The sequence below is a fragment of the Loxodonta africana genome, chromosome 20 (genome assembly GCF_030014295.1).
Source record: "Loxodonta africana isolate mLoxAfr1 chromosome 20, mLoxAfr1.hap2, whole genome shotgun sequence".
Classification (NCBI taxonomy): domain Eukaryota; kingdom Metazoa; phylum Chordata; class Mammalia; order Proboscidea; family Elephantidae; genus Loxodonta; species Loxodonta africana.
Window position 1 is genome coordinate 74289451 of NC_087361.1, and position 23026 is coordinate 74312476.

The window sequence follows — 23026 nt, forward strand, 5'->3', positions numbered from 1 at the left end:
TTTTTTTTTTAAAGTGAATACATTTACAGCATGCCAGATGGTGATAATTGCTAATAAGAAAAATAAATCAGGGTAAGAAGAGAGTGCAGTGTGGGGACAGGAAGCCAGGCAGGCCTCCATGATAAGGTGACATTGGAGCTGGGATCTGACAGAAAGAAGACATTCAGCCCTGTGGATATCTGGAGGAAGAACATTCTAGGCAGAGGGAACAGAAAGAGCAAAAAACCCTGAGCCCAGATTATTTTCAGATGGGAGAGAGGGGCATGTGCCCCTGAGGAAAGGTATTGGAATCACCGGGAGCATGGGCTTCTTCAAACCACAAAACCTCCCTGCATCCACCACCACGGACTCTGAGCAGCCTTCTCTGGAGGGTGTCCTTGTCCCCTGTACCCAAATGCTATTGTTGTTATTACTTGCCATCAAGTTGGCTCCAATTCATGGTGGTTCTATGTATAAAAGAGTTAAATATTGCCTGGTCCTATACCATCTTCACGATCATTGGTATGCTTGAGGTCATTGTTGTGGCCATTATGTCAACCCATTTCACTGAGGGTTTCCTTTATTTTTGCTGACCCTCCACTTTACCAACCATGATGTCCTTTTCTAGTGATTGGTCTTTCCTGAAGACATGTCCAAAGTAAGTGAGCCAAAATCTTCTTGCTTCTAAGGAGCATTCTGGTTATATTTTTTCTAAGACTGGTTTCTTCATTCTTCTGGCGGTCCACAGTATATTCAATATTCTTCACCAACACTGCAATTCGAATACATCAATTCTTCTTCTGTCTTCCATTTCCAGATTCTATCACTGATGGGGAAATGCCACAGCTTCCCTATGGTTGGGGCACAAATCCATTGAGAACCCCATGGCCAGGACTACAAGCGTGACTATGATATGGTCTCTAGGAGGCTGCAGCTTGGTAGGAGGCAGTAAAGGGCAGTGCAGTGGTGCAGGGGGTGAAGAGGACGCACAGGATTCATTCTTCCTGTGGGGGTCAGAAGGGTCTTCACAGATGAGTAGGTCTGCTTGAGCAGCGGGCCTGAGGGGCACTCCAGGAAAGGGGCTGGTGTAAACAAAGGCAGAGAGCTTGGGGGCCTGAAAGTCATGCCACGTGAGTGACAGGGTGATGGGGCAGGCCAGTGATGAAGTCGAGAAGTTCAGAGGGTCGTGTCATAGAGGGCCTTGCGTGCTGAAGCAAAGCATTTGGATGCAGTACGGAGCCGTTGAGGAACTGTAGGCATGGAAGTGCTCTGATCTCTAGAGAGAAAGGACTGGGGTGGGGGAGGAGGAGGTGTCCTAAGGCAGATAAGGGGGAGCCAATGAGGGCAATGGTGGTAGAGAGGAGAGGTTGGATACGACAGATGTTAGGGAGTAGAAAGGTCTAAACACCCGAATGGTGGGACCCAGGGGAGATCAAGAGGGAGGAGTCTAGAGAAGCCCCTGCGTTTCTGACTCAGGTGACTTGATGTCATTCACTGAGACAAAAAATATGAGAAGGAGCAGGTTCCAGGAGAAAAGGAGTCCATTTCTCGTCATGTCAAGTTCAAGATAAGACAGAGCCAAGCCCTGGTGAGCCACCAGCAGGCATGCTCATTCAGCAGCACTAGGAAACCAATAGAACATAATCTTTCAAGAGGTTGTACAGACAGAAAACAGACCTTCCAACCGGATTGGTCTAGTTTAAATTCCTGCTAAGAATTTGCATTTCTAACAAGTTCCCAGGAGATGCTAATGCTACTGGTTAGGGACCAATTCTGAGAACCACTAGTAGAACCAAGCCAAAAACCAAGCCTTTTGCCATTGAGTTGATTCCGACTTATTGAGACCCTACAGGACAGAGTAGAACTGCTCCAAGGAGAGGCTGGTGAATTTGAACTGCCCACCTTTTGGTTAGCAGCCAAGCTCTTAACTGCTGTGCCACCAGGGCTCCACTAGTAGAACAGTGGTTCTCAAAATTTATTATACGTAAGAATCACCTGGAGATCTTGGTAAAAGGTAGATTCTGATTCAGTATATCTGGGGTGGAAATGCAAATTCTCAGCAGGGGTGGGAACCAGAAACCGGTTCTAAGCCCTGACAGAAAAGAGGCCTTCCCAAAGGCCCAGGTGTCTAATAAGAACAGCTGTGACTTATTGAGCATTTGGTGTGCTCCAGGCAACAGTAGGCAATTACAGCATGCCATTAATTCCCCAAGATGACTCTTCAAGGTAGTTATCATTATCTCAGTTTTACATAAGAGGAAACTGAGGTGCACAGAGGTGTAGGAACTTTGCACAAAACAGCTGGTGAGAACCATGACCCCACACATCGACTGCCTCCCACCTGTTGATGATGGACTTGCAAGGGGTACCAAGGAAACTGGGGTGTTTTAGGAAAGGCCAATGGCTGATCTTGGAGAGGCAGCCTGGCCTGGCCCAGCACGTCCAGTCCAGTGCTTAATAAATATCTGTGGGATGAATATTCCTCGCTCCTTGGTGAAAGACTAAGCTCAGCCTGGAGGGGCCATAGGCCAACCCAATGTGACACTGATGATGCTGTTCCTATGATGTAAGAGCAGACATATCCCACTTTCCTCTTCTCCCTTCCTTCTCCTTCTGGACAAGACCCATCCTGTGTGCACACACAGGGTTCCTATGGAAACGCTTTAGAATTTCAGGGACTCTGCGACTAGGCTTGGGAGAGTATGGAGGGAGAGCTGGACCTTTGGAGCTAATGGGCTGTGATACCTGAGTGACCCCATCTGAGGGCTTGCAGCCCTTGATCAGCTGGCTCTGGGCCAGGCAGCAGCAGGACAGGCAGTGGCAGGTGCAGGCAGCTCTCCGGTGTCACAACCGGCTGCTGAGCCCACGAGCACCGCAACTATTTTGGGCCCTGTTTTCCCTCCCCTCCACCCCACTCCTCCAGTCCATCCCCCTGGGGTTGCAACAACCTGAAAATTTAAATGCTGACTTGAATTCACTCTCATCCCTATGTACTTCCCTTAATAGTGTGCCTGACTCCCAGGAAGCCTACCCCTCGGAGAAGTGGGAACCACCTGATCCCAGGGAGATGCTCCATTGTTGACCCCACCCTACTCCTCTCAGTAGGGCAGTTCCCACACCTCCCTCGGGAGTTCCCTTCCAGGGAGCCGGTTGCCCCCAGTGGTTCATACCTAGTAGAAAGCACAGTCCCTTTCAACAGGCCTTTTACTAGAATGGCATGGCTTTGCATTTTAATCATACACTGCCATTTTCAGGAGCCCTGGTGGCGCAGCGCTTAAGGGCTAGCCTGCTAACCGAAAGGCCAGTGATTTGAAACTACCCCCTGCTCCTTGGGAGAAAGATGTGGCAGTCTGCTTCCGTAAAGATTTACAGCCTTGGAAACCCTATGAGGCAGTTCTACTCTGTCCTACAGGGTTGCTGTGAGTCAAAATTAACTCAGTGGCAATAGGTTTGGTTTGGTTTTTTTAACTGTCATTTTCTGTAAGAAGGAGAAAGCTTTGGGATCGTAAATTGGTAAAAAGAATTAGCAGTGAGATAAGGAAAGTGGGTCTAGTCCGTATGAACCTCAGTTTCCCCCTCTACATGGCAGGGGAAATTATACATTCAGGAAAATTCTAGGAATGAGAAGTTTGGAGATTTCTGGGGTCACATCTATATGAGTGGGCTATTTGGAAGCCCTTCCCCTTGCCTCTCACACCTATCTGCTGCCACCAAGTAAAAATAAATCCTTTTCTGAATCATTAGTGGGGTGGCCAGTTCCCTGCTCTAGCTGTGCCCAGAGTAAAGGAATTGTCAGTCTGTAAGATGAAGCGGATGCCTCCACAGTGAGCTAATGGGGAGAGAGGGGCCCTGGCCAGGAAGGTGCTTTCCTGGGGGCAGGCACTGGTGACTGAGATGCAAAACTCCAGAGGGTGCCAGGCAGGTTTTAAGTCTATGTGTGTGCTGTCTCCTGAAGTTGTACAAAGCTGCAGCCTAGGCCCAGGCATCAGGCTGGGGCTGTACCCCGTCAGGATGTGGAGGGGAGGAGCTCATTTGGGGAGGCCTGGGGGACCTAGCTCTTGGAAGTCTCTAACCCAGGGTTTGGGTGGCTGCACAGAGAGCAGTTTCAGCCTGGAGCCCTGTCAGAGGGACTTGCTTTCTCAGTTCCAAAGAGCTCTTGCCTGGGCCCAGAGGAGTGGGAAATGTGACCAAGGATAGGGAAACCAAGAGGATCAGACCACAGGGGAAGCTGGGCCTGGCGATTCAGCAGAGGCTTCTGCAGGGTGGGGCTAAGCTGAAACCCTCAACCTCTTACATGTGGGGCCTCCTCCATACGCAGTGTACCCCACCTTCCCCTCAGCCTGCATAAGAGGCCTTATTGTTGTTGTTGTTGTTAGGTGCCGCCAAGTCGGTTCCGACTCATAGAGAGCCTATACACAACAGACCATTGTTGCAGTCACTGTGTCAATCCATCTCATTGAGCCAAAAAAAACCCAAACTCATTGCCGTCAAGTTGATTCCAACTCACAGCAACCCTATAGGACAGGGTAGAACTGCCCCATAGAGTTTCCAAGGAGCGCCTGGTGGATTTGAACTGCCAACCTTTTGGTTAGCAGCCATAGCTCTTAACCACTACACCACCAGTGTTTCCCCATTGAGGGTCTTCCTCAGTTCTTCTCCAGGGACTGATTCCTCCTGATAACATGTCCAAAGTATGTGAGACGTAGTCTCGCCATCCTGCTTCTAAGGAGCATTCTGGTTGTACTTCTTCCAAGACAGATTTGTTCATTCTTTTGGCAGTCCATAATAGGGCTAGTTCCCTTTAAGTGGCTACCTGCAAGCAGCTGGTGTGGGGGCTAATGGTGTGAGCAGAAGAGGTTACAGAAAAATAAATCCACCCTCACCTCCTACCCTCAGTCCACAGGACGGTGGGAGAAGAAAGATGTCCAAACCAGAACCACCTGGGGGACCTTCACTTAGGAAGCTGCCCTGGACCAGTCATTTATTCATCTGATTCCAGGCACTGGAAGTAATGGAAAAACAGAACAAAAAAAAGGCCGACAATTGGCACATTTCATGGAGTTTATATTCTGTTGGAGAAGATAGTGAAAAAGATAAATAAGAAAATATGTAGTATTTTAGCTAAGGATACCTGCTAAGGAGAAATAATAAATCAGGGAAGAGAAACATGGAATGTTGGAGGGAGGCTATAGTTGTACTTGGGTGGCCAGCAAAGGCCTAAGGAGGGCACGACTTTGGAGTAAAGACCTGCAGGAAGTGAGGGAGCTGGCAACGTGGGGCTATGTGGTAGAGGGTGGGGTCATGGTGATGGGGGTGGAGCCATCTGGGGCAGAGGAATAGCAACAGCAAATGCCCTCAGAAAGGAGTGTACCTGGAACGCCTAGGAACGGCAGGGAATCCAGTGTCAATGGAAAGCAGAGAGCGCTGGGGGAGCCATGGACATGAGGTCTGAGAGCCTCCAGATCCTGTAGGGCCTTGAGGTCAAGAGGTGGGCCCGATCATTATGCAGAGTAGACAGCATTTGTAGATCATGGTGTGTCCCACATGGTTGTGCAGAGTGGACAGCTCTTGTAGGTTATGGTGTGGGTCTCCATGGTTACGCAGAATGACCGATACTAATAGGTCACGGTGTGGGTCCCCAAGGTTATGCACAGTGGAAAGCACTAGTAGGTCACCATATGGGCCACGATGGTTATGCATGGCAGACAGCCTTGTGGATCATGATGTGGGCCCATGGTTATGCAGAACAGACAGCCCTTGTAGATCATGATGTGGGCACCCAGGGTTAAGCAGAATGAACAGCACTTTTGGGTCACGAAGTAGGCCCATTGTTAGGCAGAGTAGACAGCATGTGTATATCGTGGTGTGAGTCCCCATGGTTATGCACAGTGGGCCCCCATGGTATGCAAAATGAACAGCAGTTGTAGCTCACATTACGGGCCCTACAGTTATGCCGACTGGACACCAATTGTAGATTACGGTGTGGGCCCCATGGTTACACAGAATGGATAATATTTGTAGGTCATGATTTGGGCCCCCATGGTTATGCAGATGAAAAGCACTTGTAGGTCAAGGTGTGGGACACTTGATTATGCACAGTAGACAGCAGTTGTAGGTCATAATGTTGGCCCCCATGGTTATAAGAATGAACACCACTTGTGGGTCATGATGTGTGCCCACGTGGTTATGCAGAATGAACAGTACTTGTACGTCACCATGTGAGCCACATGGTTTTGCAGACTGAACAGCCCTTAGAGGTCACAGTTTGTGCCCCCATAGTTTAGAAGACACCACTTATAGGTCACAGTATTGGTTCCCAATATTATGCAGAATGGACAGCACTTGTGGATCTAGGTGTGGGCCCCATGGTTATGCAAGATGAACAGCACCTGTAGGTCATGGTGTGGGCACCATGGTTATCACAATGAATAGCTCTTGTAGGTCATGATGTTGGCTCCCATGGTTATGCAGAATGGACAGCACTTGTAGGTTATGGTATGTGCCCCTATGGTTATTCAGAATGAACAGCACTTGTAGGTCTCATCACGGGCCCCCATGGTTATGCAGAGTGGCCAGCACTTGTAGGTCACTATTTGGCCCCTCATATATATATATTTTTTTATTTATGAAGAATGGGCAGCACTTGTTGATCAAGGTGTGGGACACTTGATTATGCAGAGTGGACAGCAGTTGTGGGTCCTGGTGTTGGTCCCCGTGGTTATGAGGATGAGCACCAATTGTAGCAAATAATGTGTGCACCCATGGTTATGCAGAGTGAACAGCACTTGTATGTCACTGTGTGGGCCGCATGGTTTTGCAGACTGAACAGCACTTATAGGTCACAGTGTGGCTCCCCATGGTCATGAAGAGTGGACATTTCTTGGAGGTCACAGTGTGGGCTCCCATGGTTTTAAAGAGTGGAAACCACGTATAGGTTATGTAAAATGGTTATGTACAATGGACAGCATTTGTAGGTCATGGTGTGAGCCTCCATGGTTATGCAGAATGGACACCATGTGTAGATCATGGGATGGGATCCCACTGTTATGCAGAATAGACAGCACTTGTAGTTGAACGTTGGGCCCCTATGGTTATACAGAATGACCTGCACTTGCAGGTCATGGTGTGGGCCCCATTGGTTATGCAGAATAAAAAGCCCTTATAGGTCACAGTGTGGGCCCCATGTTTATGCCAAGTGGGCAGCACTTATAGTTCACGATGTGGGCCCCATGGTTATGCAGAAGGAACAGTACTTCTAGATCACAGTCTGTCCCACCTTGGTTATATAGACATTTCTTGTAGGTCACCATGTGGGCCCCCACACTTAAGCAGAGTGGACACCACATATAGGACTAGTATAAACCAAAAAAAAACCAAACCCAGTGCTGTCGAGTCAATTCCAACACATAGTGACCCTATAGGACAGAGTAGAACTGCCCCACAGAGTTTCCAAGGAGCGTCTGGCGGATTCGAACTACCGAACCTTTGGTTAGCAGCCATAGCACTTAACCACTACGCCACCGAGGTTTCCATAGGACTAGTATAAAGGACTAGTATAAGCCCCTATTATTATGCAGAATGGACAGCACTTTATGTCATGGTGTGGGTCCCTATGGTTATTCAGAATGAACAGCATGTATAGCTCTTGGTGTGGGCCCCCATAGATATGCAGCATGGATAGCACTTATAGGTCTCAGCATGGGCTTCATGGTTATACAGAATGAACAGCACTTGTTGGTCATAGTGAGGGCCCCCAGTGTTATGAACAATAAATAGCATGTGTATGTCATGGTGTGGGGACCCATGGTTATGCAGAATGGAAAATATTTATGGGCCATGGTACGGCCCTCGTGGTTATATAGGATAAATAGCACTTGCAGGTCACGGTATGGGCCCCATGGTTATACACAATGAACAGTGCTTGTAGGTCATGGTGTGGGTCCCCATGGTTATGCAGAATAAACAGCCCTTGTAGGTCATGGCATGGGCCCCTATAGTTATACACAATGAACAGCTCTTGTAGGTCATGGCGTTGGCCCCCATGGTTATGCTGAATGGATAGTACTTCTAAGTCATAGTGTGGGCCCCTATGGTTATGCAGAGTGGACAGCGCTTGTAGATCACAGTGTGGGCCCCATGGTTGTGCAGAGTAAACAGTACTCGTAGATCACATTTGAGCCCTAAGTTTATGCAAAATGAATAGCACTCATAGGTCATGGTGTAGGCCTTATGGCAATGCAAAGTGGATAACACTTGTAGGTGATGATGTTGGTATCTATGGTTGTGCAGAATGAATGGCCCTTGTAGGTCACAATGGGGGCCCACATTGTTAGGCAAAATGAATGACATTTGTAGGTCACCACATAGGTCCCCATGATTATGAAGAGTGGACAGCACTTATAGGTCATGGTGCGGGCCCCCATGGTTATGCAGAATGGACAGCACTTACAAGTCATGGACTGGACCCCCATGGTTATACCAAGTGGACAGCACATGTAGGTCACGGTGTTAGCCCCCATGTTTATGCAAAGTAAGCACCACTTGTAGGTCATTGTTTGGGCCCCTGTGGTTATGCGGAATGAACACCACTTGCAGGTCACAGTGTGGGCTCCCTTGGTTTTACAGAGTGGACAGCACTGGTAGGTCATGATGTGGTTCCCGTGGTTATTCAGAATGAATAGCACTGTAGGTCACGGCGGGGGCCCCATGATTATGCAGACTGGACAGCATTTGCATTTCATAGCGTGAGTCCCCTTGGAAATGCAGAGTTGGCAGCATTAGTGGGTCATAGTGTGGACCTCATGGTTATACAGTGGACATTACTTGTAGGTTACAGTGTGGCCTGCATGGTTATGCAGAGTGGACAGAACTCGTAGGTCACAGTTTGGGCCCTCATGGTTTTACAGGGTGGACAGCACTTGTAGGTCACAGTGTGGGCCCCGTGGTTATGCCGAATGGACAGCACCTTTAGGTCATTGTGTGACCCCATGGTTATGCAGAGTGGACAGCACTTGTCGGGAACAGTGTGGGCCCCATGGTTACACAGAATGAACAACACTTGTAGGTCATAGTGTGGGCTGTATGGTTATGCAGAATGGACAGTACTTGCAGGTCACAGTGGGCCCCCTGGTTAAGGAAATGAATAACCCTTTTAGGTCATGGCGTGGACCCCCATGGTTATGCAGAGTGGACATCCCAAGAAGGTCATGCTGTGGGACCACATGGTTATGCAAAATTGACAGCACGTGTACATCATGGTATAGGCCCTCATGGTTATACAGAATGAAAAACACTTGTACGTCACAGTGTAGGCACCCATAAATATGCAGAATGGACAACAGTACTTGTAGGTCATGGTGTAATCTCTCTTGGTTATGCAGAATGGACAGCACTTGTGGGTCAGGGTTTTGGCCCCCGCGGTTATGAAGAGTGGACAGTACTCGTAGATCCCCTTGTGGGCCCTATGGTTATATAGATTGTATAGCACTTGTAGGTCATGGTGTAGGCCCCATGGGTATGGAGAATGGACAAAACTTGTAGGTCATGCATGGGCCCCCATGGTTATGTAGAGTGGACAGCACTTGAAAGTCATGGTGTGGGACCCGTGATTATGCAGAAGGAACAGCACTTGTAGGTCATGGTGTGGGCCCACATGGTTATGCAGAATGAATGGAATTTGTAGGTCGCAGTGTGGGCCCCCTGGTTATGCAGAGCAGACATCACTCGTAGGTCACAGTGTGACCCCCATGATTAGGCAGAGTGGACCACACATGCAGGACATGTTGTGGGTGCCTGTGGTTATGCAGAGTGGACAGCACTTGTAGGTAATTGTGTAGGCCCCACGGTTATGCAGATTGAACAGGACTTGTAGTTCACAGTGGTGGCCCCTGTGATTACGCAGGTCATGATGTGGGCACCCCTGGTTATGCAGAGTGGACAGCACTTGTAAGTCATGATGTGAGCACCCATGTTATGTAGAATGAACAGCATTTGTAGGTCACAGAGTGGACCCAATGGCTATGCTAAGTTGACAGCATTTATAGGTCAAAAAGTGGGCTCCCACGGTTATGCAGAATGAACAGCACTTGTAGGTCACTGTGGGCCCCATGGTTATGCAGAATGAATAGCACTTGTAGGTCATGGTGTGGGCCCCAAGATTATGCGGAGTAGGCAGCACTTGTAGCTTATGGTGTGGGCCTCCTTGGTCAGGCAGAGTTGACAGTTCTTGTAGGTCATATACTGGGTTCCATGGTTATGTAGAGTGGACGGCATTTGTAAGTTATGGCATGGGCTCCCATGCTTGTGCAAAAGGACGCAGCTGGTAGGTCATGGTGTGGGCTCCCATGGATATGCAGAGCATATGGCAATTATAGGTCATGATATGGGCCCCATGGTTATGCAGAGTGGACAGCACAGGCAGGTCATGGTATGGGCCCTCTTGGTTACGAAGAGTGGATAGCACTTGTAGGTCATCACATGGGCCCCCATGGTTATGCAGGGTAGACAGCAAGGTGCTGGAATCTTGCTCCCAGAATGATGTGACTCATTTTGCTCCCACAGGAGAAGCTTGAGTATTTCTTCCTCATCGTGTTCTCAATTGAAGCTGCCATGAAGATCATCGCCTATGGCTTCCTATTCCACCAGGATGCCTACCTGCGCAGCGGCTGGAACGTGCTGGACTTCATCATTGTCTTCCTGGGGTGAGGCCTGGGGATGCAGGAATACAAGGCTTCCTGAGGTCTTCGTGCCCATGGTCAACCAACCCAAAGGCAGGACGAGGCCCCAGCATTGTGCTAACCATTGCCATGGAGCATCCTATGCTAGAGACTGGCCCCTGCAGGGGTGCAGCCAATGTGGCAGGAGCGAAAGGGTGAACCATTTTCCTACCCTGGCAGGTCACCAGGCCCTTCCCCCGCTAGGAACTTTAAGGTCCTTTGTTCTTTTCACATTGTATTTTAAAATTGAAAATGATATTGGTGGTTCTAATGGCCTCCAGTTTCTGGATTTTCATAAGCTTCCCAACCTTTATCATTGATTCATTCCTTCTATGGACCTAAACTGAGTGCCTGTTATTTGGGTTTACAAAAATGGACGTTTAGCTCCTTTCTCCTTAGCTACTTTCACATCATTATAGCAGTTACTTTACATTTATTGCTTTACATCTGACTTCTCAGTTAATCCTCACAGCAATCTTCTTAGTGTCTCCATTTTCTGGATAAGGAGACCAAGGCGTGGAGAAGTCAACCAACTTACTCAAGGCAACACAGCAATGGCAGTATTCAAACCAACACAGTTTAGCTTCAGAGACTGTGAGCTTAACCACTATTCTGTCATTCAATTCAACGAATATTATTTTGAACCTGTGCTAATTGTCCAATACTGCTTTAGCCACAATGGAGAAAATAGAAGAATTCTGTGACTCAGCCACTGCCCTTAATGAACCGCCCTTGTTGTAGCCAAGACAATTGTTTACAGAATAATAGGATGTCGGTAAACAATACCACATCGTGTATCATTGTTTCACATGATAACGTGTCCCAAGGGGTTCAGTTGTCAGAAGACGGTCATAGAGGAGGAAGATTCAAGGTGGATTTCAAAGGATAATGGAAATTGAGTAAGTTGAGAGAGGAAGAGAAAGAGGTGAACGGGAAAACAAATAAAAGGACATCTTATCAGGATGTGCAGTGTGAGGAAAATTCCAGAGGAAAACCTAGCTTTGGGTTTTCTTCTGTGGGTCACCACTGAGTGAGGGGCTTGCTGGTAATCTTCAGTCCACTATGGGTGTATTCAGCCCCAAGTCTAGGGACTGCAAATACCTGACGCACGTACCCATCACTTCAACACCCAGAGTAGACATCACGAATCATAATACTCCTCACTGGGTCTGAACTTGGCTTCACAATTCTTTTTAATAAAATACCCTAGACAGCTGTTACCAAATCATCATGATTAGCCATTAATGAACTGTATTTGCCATCTCTCTCTTAGGCCTTTCCATAGGCCCCCTGTGCATAGTGGGACCCAAAGCTCAGGGTCCCAGGCCACTGTGCAGTGGCTTATCTGACCACTGGGCCCCTTCTCACCCTCTTTTCCACCGTAGGGTCTTCACTGTGATTCTGGAGCAGGTTAACGTCATCCAAAGCAACACAACCCCTTTGGGCAGCAAAGGAGCTGGCTTGGACGTCAAGGCCCTGAGAGCCTTCCGTGTGCTCAGACCCCTCCGGCTGGTGTCGGGGGTGCCCAGTGGGTGGCAGTGCCCTCTACAAACCCCCTTCCTCCTATCCCATCCTATTTCCTTGTCCCCAGTTCTGGGTTCCCCTCCTACCTTGGCGTCCCAGAGGCTTCCCAGGATATATGGGGGGGGGCATAAGATCAAGAGGGGAGATGACTCCTCTTTTCTTCCCCTTGCCCCACCCACTGTAGGCCTGCAGGTGGTCCTCAACTCCATCTTCCAGGCCATGCTCCCCCTGTTCCACATTGCCCTGCTTGTTCTCTTCATGCTCATCATCTATGCCATCATTGGGTTGGAACTTTTCAAGGGCAAGATGCACAAGACCTGCTACTTCATTGGAACAGGTAAGCTCCCCACGGACTGGGAGGTGGAAGAGGCCCTAGGACAACTTTAAATGAGAAGCCACCCAGGGCCAGTGAAAAAGCACCAGGGCTAGGCCATAAGCAACAGGGCTTTCCATACCTGTGGACCTCGGGAATGGGTTTCTCCTGGACAAAGAGAAACTGTAGGAAGTGCAACCCTACCAGGGGCATTGACCAAGGGAAGTGGGCAGGGGTTTGGGACATAGTTTGTTCTGAAGCTCCCCTGCCCCTAAAACGTGGTATCCTCTGGGCTTTCTGGGCTAGTTGTGGATTGAGATGGGGGTTCAGGATAAGCCTGAATTCTGTTTTCATTTTCCCTTCTAGCCATAGTTTAACTTTAGTCTGAGCAGCCCCTCAGAGCAGGAACCCACAGAGTAGCGTCAGAACGGGACCTCACGAAAACACCCAAGACTGAAGGGGTCATTTGTAGGATCATCAGAGACAACCTACATTGAGGCCCAGGTGCAACTGAGCTAAACTTCCTAAAAACAAGAAGTTCTCAAACTTTTTGGTCTCAAGACCATTTCACTGTTACAAATTATCGAGGACTCCAAAGAGCTTCTGTTTTCTCTGTTGATATTTACTGTACTAGAAATGAAAACTGAGAAAATGTATTTATTAATTCATTTTAAAAGAATAATAATAATCCCATAGCATATGAACATGAATAATATAATTTTATGAAAAAAACCATATTTTCCAGCCCCACCCCCAAAATAATAGTGAGAAGAACTTTTTTTGTAAATCTCTTTAATGTCTGGCTTAATAGAAGACTGCTGGGTTCTCACATCTGCTTCTGCATTCACACTGTTGCGATATCACATGTCATGCAGCTTCTGGAAAGCTCTACTGTGCACTGTTGAAAGAATGAGAGACAAAAAGGCAAATAACATCTTAGTATAAGGAGCCCTGGTAGTGCCAATGGTTAAGTGCTCAGCTGCTAACCAAAAGGTTAGTAGTTCAAACCCACCCAGTGGCTCTGCAGGAGAAAGATCTGGGGATCTGTTCCCGTAAAGATTGCAACCTGGGAAACCTTATGGAGTAGTTCTACTCCATCACATGGGATTGCTATGAGTTGGAATCGACTCAACCGTGCCTAACAACAACATTGTTATGAAAGTAGCTTTGACTAGGTGGGCACCCTGAAGAGTTCTCAGGTTCCACACTTTGAGAACTGCTGCTCTAAACTAATAGCAGCTTGTTGGTATCTGGACTCAATATTTATCCCGAGCCTTACTTACATTGGGGTCTACACAGGGAATTGTACTTGGCACAAGAAAGGGGTGACCTGTTAGGACAAGCCCTTCCCCCACAACCACGGCAAGTGACTCACCAGAGTAACACAGGGAGCAGAGACCACCTTGACCTGTAGGGTCTCAGGAGGTTCCACTCATCATGTCCACTGACAACAAGGGGACAGTCAAAACGGGTTCCAAACTCAAGTGAGTAACCCACTCTGACAATGCTTTCAGTGGTTACCTTCCTATCCCCTCCCATTTCAATCTCCTTCTGTCACCGTAACAACCTATATCCCACAATAAACATTATCAGGACAGATAGGAGAGGACTTTCTATCACAACCTTCATGTCAAGTTTGGAGGTCTCCCCTGGGGTTCTCATGAGTTTTGGATGAGTGCTGACCAGCAGTGCTCAGATGCCCTCTTGGATCAGGGCAACCTGACTTCATGGTGTTAGAGAGCCTGCTCAGGACCTCATCAATGTCCTCCTCCCCACACCCGTCTTCAGAGGATAAAGCCTGCATGGGAACTATAGGTAAGGGAGGGCATCCCCGTTCTGGTGACTACCCTAATCTCTGAACACAAAAGGAGACTGTGAAACATCCTAAGATAAAAGGGGATCCAGGATGTCATCAAATCATGGGCTTTTAGAAGCAATAAAAGCACCATGCAGGGGAACAAAGAGGAACACAGGCCAAGGCCTGTTGAGGAGCTCTCCTGAGAGCAGACCCCTGCCCCTGAAGCTGCACGTCTTGTAGAGGTGGCCCCAGGACCATTTGAACATCTGCATTTTGGCTTCCCAGACAGAACTCTCAAGTCCCAACCTGTAGGCATCTTCCCCTCCCTCTCCCCCCACCCCCCCACCTCCCTGGGCCCTGCCAGGCAGCTGCTTCCTTTTTTAAAGCTCTGAGGTACAAATGACACTCTCATAACTCCTGCTTCATAGGTGGCACTTCACAGGACAATGCACCCTAGAAATAGACCCTCTAATGAGGCCCCAGGGCTAAGATTACTGCTGCAGGTAGCTCTCCATTGCTGGGTCTTCGGCCCCAAGCGTTGTTCTTCATCTCTCTCCCTATGCTCCATAGGAAGCAGTCCTTTGCATTTTCAGCAGACTGTGTCTTAGACCTATTACTCGATCATTTTAAACTGCTGTCGACACCGTTTCCCTCGTTACTGTCCACCCATTACTACTGTCTGATGTATATGCCCCCTCCACCTGCAGATATCATGGCCACAGTAGAGAATGAGAAGCCCTCGCCCTGCTCCAGGTCGGGCTTGGGGCGCCGGTGTACCATCAACGGCAGCGAGTGCCGGGGCAGCTGGCCAGGACCCAACCACGGCATCACCCACTTCGACAACTTTGGCTTCTCCATGCTCACCGTGTACCAGTGCATCACCATGGAGGGGTGGACCGATGTGCTTTACTGGGTGGGTCAGGGCCCATGCCTGGCAGAACGTCTCCTCTCACCACAGAGGAGGGCTTGCCTGGGCCACCCTGGCCCTAAGGCACGTGTCCCAGCATCCTCTGGGGCAGTCCCACGTCACTCTGTCTGTATAGGACCGAGAGGGGTGAGGAATGGAAACCTGAAGCTCTGTGGGCTCTGATCTCAACTCCTAACTTTTCCCTAAGCCTGGCTGTGAGTGGCTCTTTCCTGGTGGCCTAGAATCTCAGGCCCCTTCTGTGATGAAGGGCCTTTTGAGTCTCTCTCACTGCCTCTGGGCACGGCTGCTTTCGTATGTAAATATTATAGGCTATCAGTTTCCTCATCTGTAAAATAAGCATAAAACTACTGTCTACATCATGGGGTTAACGAAAGGATAAACTGATTTACAACACATACTGGTTGTCTTCCAGTCGACTCCAACTCATGGCGACCCCATGTGTGGCAGAGTAGAACTGTGCTCCATAAGATTTTCAATGGCCGATTTTTCAGAAGTAGGTCGTCAGGCCTTTTTTCCATGGTGCCTCGGGATAGAGTTGAACCTCCAACCTTTTGGTTAGCAGCCAAGTGCGTTAATCATTTGCATCACCCAAGGACGCCTGCCTGGCATGTATATAAGAGATTTCTTGTTGTAGTATATTATTTATTTGGTGTTTATTTAATCTTCCAACAATGGAAGAAGGCATTTTCCCCACTTTACAGATAAGGAAACTGAGGCTCAAAGACAGTTAAGTAACTTGCCCAAGGTTATGGGCCCAGTAAGCAACAGCCAAGAACTGGACACAGATCCATATGGCTCCAATCCCTGAATATCTTCGCTATGATGTGATACTGCCTCTGGGGTGGGGTATGGGGGATTGTTAAACTGTCAGGATTAGTGTGATCATTTTTTGTAAACTCATATTAGGTGAGCAAATAATTACATATTTCAAAGGGCTGTCACATGTGTTATGCCACCTCTGTTACAAGCCTGTGAAGAGAGAGCGCACGTATCATTACCCCGTTAGACAGATGGGAGAAGCCAAACCAAACCCACTGCTGTTGAGTCGATTCTGACTCAAAGTGACATGATAGGACAGGGTAGAGCTGCCCCTCAGGGTTTCCAAGGCTGTAATCTTTACAGAAGCAGACTGCCACAAATTTCTCCCTTGGAGCAGTTGGTAGGTTCGAACTGCTGACCTTTCAGTTAGCAGCTGAGTGCCTTAACCAGCGTGCAACCAGGGCTCCTACAGATGGGGATAATGCTAAGAAATGTCAGGTAACTCGTCTAGGAACACAGAAATTGTCCATGAAGGAGTTGGAACCTCAGCCCGAAGTTTTTTAGTGTTTCTTCTATTTTGAGAAATCTTGGCTGTAAATTGAGATGGTGGCCATGAGGGAGTTAAGTCAGGAGGCAGATGGGAGGTGCCCTTGGTTGGAGGGAAAAGCTGGTCAGTCTTGCCTGGGCCAGGTAGACAGCAAGGCCCCCTGAGGAGGTCCTTTCAGCTCCGGTTCTGTGGTCCTCAGGCTAGAAAAGCCGCCTCTATAGGCCCAGATGTCTGCTCTCCTGGCGCTCCAGGGTTGGGTGGGGTTGAGTGGGCAGACTTTGGGGAAGAGGACTTAAGCCCTCAAGCCAGAGGGCAGGAACTCACACATTTGTCCTGGCCAGGTCAATGATGCCATCGGGAACGAGTGGCCCTGGATCTACTTTCTCACCCTCATTCTGCTGGGCTCCTTCTTCATTCTCAACCTGGTGCTGGGTATTCTAAGTGGGTAAGGCAGCTGGAGGGGAGGGGAGAAGGTGTGGGAGGAAAGAGGGGGAAGGGGGAGGGAGAAAGGGGACGAAGAAGGAGAAGACCAAGCGGAGAAGAATGAGGAGAACAAGGGGTAGGAGGAGGAGCAGGGGCGGGGAAGACAGAGGGAGAGCAGAAGCGTGGAGAAGAAGGAAGGGAGGAGGAGGCCAGGGAGGCAGGGGCCCATCTACAGAAAATAAAACCTGTAGTGATTAGTTTTAAATTACCGAAGGATCTCTCACAGCTGGCGATGGAAACTGCGATGATCAATGAAAACTTCTCCTTGGGGCCCACCTCAAGCAGCGCCCAGGGCGCACGCCCTCCCTGCCATACCGTAGTTATGCCCTAGCAAGGAGGTATGGGTTAGAGCTTCCGCTCATCTCTGGTTCCAGTTAACCCCAACTGAGCCAGAGGGGGAAACCCTCGTGGTGTAGTGGTTAATTAAGTGCTACGGCTGCGAACCAAAAGGGTCGGCAGTTCAAATCCGCCAGACGCTCCTTGGAAACCATATGGGGCGGTTCTACTCTGTCCTCTAGGGTTGCTATGAGTCGGAATCGACTGGACTGCGCTGGGTTTTTTTTTTTTTTTTTTTGAGAGAGGTTTTGAGTCAGAGGGCTCTTTCTGGTTAGCAAGGAAGAGATACGAGATACAGGCAGGGACCCCCCGTTTTTTAAATTTTCTCTCTTCCCCTCCTCAAGCCTTCCCCGCTCTCTGCATTTGCACTCTTTCTGAGTGAAACCCCTTCCCCAGACCCCAACCTCCTATCAATGGATGTGCACAAGCAGGCGGTTGGCATAAGACGCAGTATATCCGTCCGGCTAAGCTCAAGTGCCTGGAGCCAGACTGCCTAGATTTAAATCGCTCCGCGACTGCTGGCTGCGGCTGTTGCAAATATTATTTACACTCATTACTAGTTTGAAATTACGATAGTTATTAGACCTGCAACTCGATCTTGTTAATTAATGAATTACTAAAAAACACATGTATTATTATATCACTTTTTAAAATATCTTGATAGCTGTATTTTCATATACTTGGTTCCCTTTGTTAAGGCTACGATTTTATTTTGTGTATTTGAAAACATTATTCTCAAAAGGGATCCATCAGCTTCCCTGGACCACCCCAGGATCCACGGCACAGAACAGCCAAGAGCCCCTGCCTAGACCGTACCCTGTAAGGGCATAGGCTCTGGGTGGTGCTGAAGTGCTGAGAGGCCTTGTGACAGGTCCTGGGAGCAGATCCCTCCTGGCCTCTCAGGGCCATCTCCTCAGCACTGCCTGGTGGCCAAGGGTTGCCCTCTGCTGGTCCAAAGATCCCTCACTGACCCTCGGGGTGGGAATTCCCCTTCTATCTTCTCCTCTCCTCCCCTTTTCTGCTCCCTATTCCTCCCCCCCACCCCCTTCCATTTCAGGGAATTCACCAAGGAGCGGGAGAAGGCCAAATCCAGGGGAACCTTCCAGAAGCTCCGGGAGAAGCAGCAGCTGGAGGAGGACCTTCGAGGCTACATGAGCTGGATTACGCAGGGCGAGGTCATGGACGTGGAGGATTTAAGAGAAGGTTTGGATCTAAAGGCCAAGGTCTGCTTCCCCTCCCCACAGCTGAGCTACACCTTACAGTCTGTCCCCATAGAGACCCACCAGCTCATTTAACCCTCCAGCAAGCCTGGAGGGCCATCGAACAGGCCTCTGTTGCCATTGTGCAGATATACTAAGACCCTTAGAGCTGAGTGACTTACCCAAAGCCTTACACCTCAAAATGGGAGAATCCAGGTGTCCTGACACGGAGCCCAGGGCTTTTCCCATACTACCATGCCGCCCATCCATAACTGCCCTCCCCTCAGAGGTGGGCTCTTGGCTCTCGGGAATCTGGATCTCCGGAGAGCACAGAGGGATCTGAGCCCACCTCAGCCCACTATCACAGGTGTCTCTCTGTCAGTGTGCCCAGCCCAGGTGTGCCAGAAGGCCGGCCAACTTTCTCTCTCCTTTTTTTTTATCCCCAGGGAAGCTGTCTTTGGTTGAAGGTGGCTCCGACACAGAGAGCCTGTATGAAATTGAGGGCTTGAACAAAATCATCCAGTTTGTGTGAGTATCTGTCCAGCTCCCAGTGGGCTCCCAGCCCCAGCCCCCTGAGACGGTGCTGTTAGAACCAGTTTCCTTTTCCCTTGGTAGCTTTAGAGTCACTTTCTTGATCCCTTGAAAAGGTGACCTTTCTCAGAAAACAGGGCCAATTCTTGCTTTGACAGGCTCTGAGGTGACCAGATCCTCAGGGGACATGTGATCAGAGAGGGCAGAGCTGATGACCTATTTATGTTCATAGGGCATGTGAGGAAGGAACGTGGGGGCGGGCAGCGAGCACATTTGCTGCCATGTCAGCTGGGACAGGGCGGAGCTGAGGTGAGGCCATCAGTCTTGGAAAGCTCCACCAGGGAAGGGAGAAGATGTGCAGTGCAAAGAGGCAGCACCGTGAGCTTTTCAGGAACAGGTTGGCCATGCTCAGATGTCAGGACACAAAGTGACACTATGAGCTTTCTTGTCTTTGTCTAAAAGGGAGGTTTGTTTGGTTGTTTCCTTTTACATATTCATGCTAATTGTGATTTTAAAGTATCACATAATATTTATCACATAATAAATATCATACATAATTGTGATTTTAAAGAATCAAATAAAAAAAAATATTAAAGACAAGGTGAAGGTCCCCATTGCTCTCCAAAGAGGTAACCATGGTAATGGTTAGCTTTGTATCCCTCTAAAACCATTTCTAAGGAGCCCTGATGGCACAATGGTTAAGTGCTCAACTACTGAGTGAAAGGTTGGTGGTTCAGACCCACCAGGCAGTCTGCGGGAGACAGACGTGGCAGTCTGCTTCTGTGAGGATGACAGCCTGGGACACTCTGTGGGGACAGAATTGACTCAATGGCAATAGGCTTTGGTTAAGACCAGTTCTACATTTTTATATATCTCTTTCTCTCTCTAGTTCTTTCTCTCAATCTCTCTCTCTCTCACACACACACACACACAGAGGACTTTGTTTTGTTTGTTTTTACATAATGGGGTGGTTGCTGTTAGGTGCCGTGGAGTTGGTTCCGACTCCACAGCGACCCTGAGTATAACAGAACGAAACACTTCCTGGTCCTATGCCATCCTCATGGTCTTGTTATGCTTCAGCCAGTTGTTGCAGCGACTGTGTTAGTCCACCTCATTGAGGGTCTTCCTCTTTTTTGCTCTCTACTTTACCAACCATGGTGTCCTTCTTCAGGGACTGGTCCCTCCTGATAACACGTCCAAAGTATGTGAGATGAAGTCTTGCCATCCTTGCCTCAAAGGAGCATTCTGGCTGTACTTCTTCCAAGACAGATCTGTTTGTTCTTCACATAGTGGGGTTATTTATATTAAATTCCTATCACTACAGAACCTAGGACAGTGCTCAACGCATGCGAGGTACTATCAAATATTTGTTGAATAAATAAATACGATATATACACTATTTAGTGACTTTCATTTCTCACTCAAAAATACCTACTGAGGACAACATATATATATATCTTCTTTGATTGGATGTAAACGATTGCAGAGTACGAATATGCCATAATTTATTTAATGAATTTTTTCAATTTTTGCAATACACACAGTGCCACAGGGAACATCCTTGCATGTAACTGGTTGTGCGTAAGTGTGAACATTTCTGCTAGAGAGATTTCTGGAAATGGAATTGCTGGGTCAAAGGGTACATAGATTTTAAACTGGTAAGCACGGCCCAACTGTTCTCCAAAAAGAGTGGAAGTGCCCTTCCTTCCACTCTCCCCAACTCCAGATTTTAATTTTTTAAAACATTGCCTTTCTAACGGGTAAAATGCAGTATCACAGTGTTGTTTTAGTTAAAAATCAAAACGTATGGAGCACTTAATTTATGCTAGGCTCTGTGCTAAGCATCCTGCTTGCATCATCTCATTTAATTCTCTCGGAGATTGGCATCAACCTTTGAAAGATGAAGAACTTTGCTAGTAAGAGGCACGATTTTAAATCTGTCTGGCTCCTGCCTGCCCTTAGCTCACCTCCTGTGGCTGAGAGGAGAGCGACTGATCAGACAAAGCATGGCAGAGCTTTATCTGAAAGCAGCAGTGGGACAGTGGGGCTTAGGTACGGGGCCCCTCACCTCCATCCTCCTCTCTCTCCTCCCTGCAGCCGACACTGGAGGCGCTGGAACCGCATCTTACGCTGGAAGTGCCATGATGTGGTGAAGTCCAGGGTCTTCTATTGGCTGGTGATCCTGATCGTTGCCCTCAACACCCTGTCCATCGCCTCAGAGCACCATAACCAGCCCCTATATTTGACCTATTTGCAAGGTGAGACGAGAACAGAAGGAAGAGAGAGGGCAGAGATGGCTTGATGCCAAAGGCAGCCAGTGGAATTGCAGGTTTTGCAGAAGAAGTCAATTAGATCTTGACATCATTTTCTAGCAATTACAAACTGCTGGGGCCGGATCTTATGGTCCAACCCTTCCTATTACACTGGAAAAATGGGGACCCTAAAAGACAAAATGACACATTCAACTTTCCTCCTCATGACATTGTTGTTAGCTGCCATCGAGTTGGCCCCCAACTCATGACCACCTCACGCACAATAGGATTGGACCATTGTGATCCATAGAGTTTTCACTGGCTGATTTTTTGGAAGTAGATAGCCAGGCCTTTCTTCCTAGTCCATCTTAGTCTGGACATTCCACTGAAACCTGTTGAGCATCAGAGCAAAATGCAAACCTCCACTCACAGATGGGTGGTAGCTGTACATGAGGTGCGTTGGCTGGGAACCAAACCCCAATCTCTAGCATGGAAAGCAAGAATTTTACGACTGCACCCCCCCCCCATGACATTACTAGGGACAATAGCATCAACACATTGGGACACCCTCCAGCTGCTTGCCCAAATGTCTGGGCAGATTATTCCAATTACAGATTCCTGGACATAATATTGGAGTCCTCGTGGCGTAGTGGTTAAGAGCTCAGCTGCTAACCAAAAAGTCAGCAGTTTGAATCCACCAGCCAGTCCTTGAAAACCCTATGGGGTAGTTCCACTCTGTCATATTGGGTTGCTATGAGTTGGAATCGACTTGATGGTAGCAGGTATGGAGTGGTGAACATAATATTACCAGTAATTTAGGATTCTATTTAAGCATCCAGGTTCAAATTCTACTACAGAAACAACAATCTTTCACCAACTATTTATTGAGTACAGCACTGTCTTAGTTATCTAGTGCTGCTACAACAGAAATACCACAAGTGGATGGCTTTAATAAAGAGAAATTTATTCTCTGGCAACCTAGTAGGCTCGAAGTCCAAATTCAGGGTATCTGCTCCAGGGGAAGGCTTTTTCTCTCTGTTGGCTCTGGAGGAAGGTCTTTGTCATCAATTTTCCCCGGTCTAGGGGCTTCTGTGCACAGGAACCTCAGATCCAAAGGATCCACTCTGCTCCCAGTGTTGCTTTCTTGGTGGTATGGGGTCCCCCTGTCTCTCTGCTCACTTCTCCCTTTTATATCTCAAAAGAGATTGGCTTAAAACACAATCTAATCTTGTAGATTGAGTCCTGCCTCATTACAATAACTGCCACTAATCCCATCTCATTAACATCATAATAGAGATGGGAAAATCACATCAGATGACAAAATGGTAGACAATCACACAATACTGGGAATCATGGCCTAGCCATACTGATAGATGTATTTTTGGGGACACGATTCAATCCATAACAAGTACATACTATATGTAAGGTATAGAAAAGGAACTGGAGATACAGAGAAAATTAATGTATTATATACAGGAGAAGAAAGCTGTTAATAAATAAATACTCTTAATTCAATATAGGTAGGGCAATGACAAGGAGTGCTGGTGGTGCAATGGTTAAGCACTTGGCTGCAAAATGAAATGGTGGTGGTTAAGCCCACCCAGCAGCTCCGTGGGAGAAAGACCTGGTGACCTGCTCGCATAAAGATTACAGCCTAGAAAA

At 48.2% G+C, this 23026-nt stretch overlaps 1 protein-coding gene across 1 annotated transcript in view; it reads left to right on the plus strand.

The window, feature by feature from the left end:
- The window catches only part of CACNA1S (calcium voltage-gated channel subunit alpha1 S), a 90036-nt gene that overhangs the window by 15928 nt on the left and 51082 nt on the right, over nucleotides 1-23026 (plus strand). Inside the window, exons 3-10 of the mRNA XM_064273414.1 lie at nucleotides 10540-10679; nucleotides 12080-12222; nucleotides 12403-12555; nucleotides 15037-15242; nucleotides 16905-17008; nucleotides 18440-18585; nucleotides 19028-19109; nucleotides 21210-21370. Of these exons, the coding sequence (XP_064129484.1) occupies nucleotides 10540-10679; nucleotides 12080-12222; nucleotides 12403-12555; nucleotides 15037-15242; nucleotides 16905-17008; nucleotides 18440-18585; nucleotides 19028-19109; nucleotides 21210-21370 (1135 nt within the window). The remainder of the gene's footprint in view (nucleotides 1-10539; nucleotides 10680-12079; nucleotides 12223-12402; nucleotides 12556-15036; nucleotides 15243-16904; nucleotides 17009-18439; nucleotides 18586-19027; nucleotides 19110-21209; nucleotides 21371-23026) is intronic.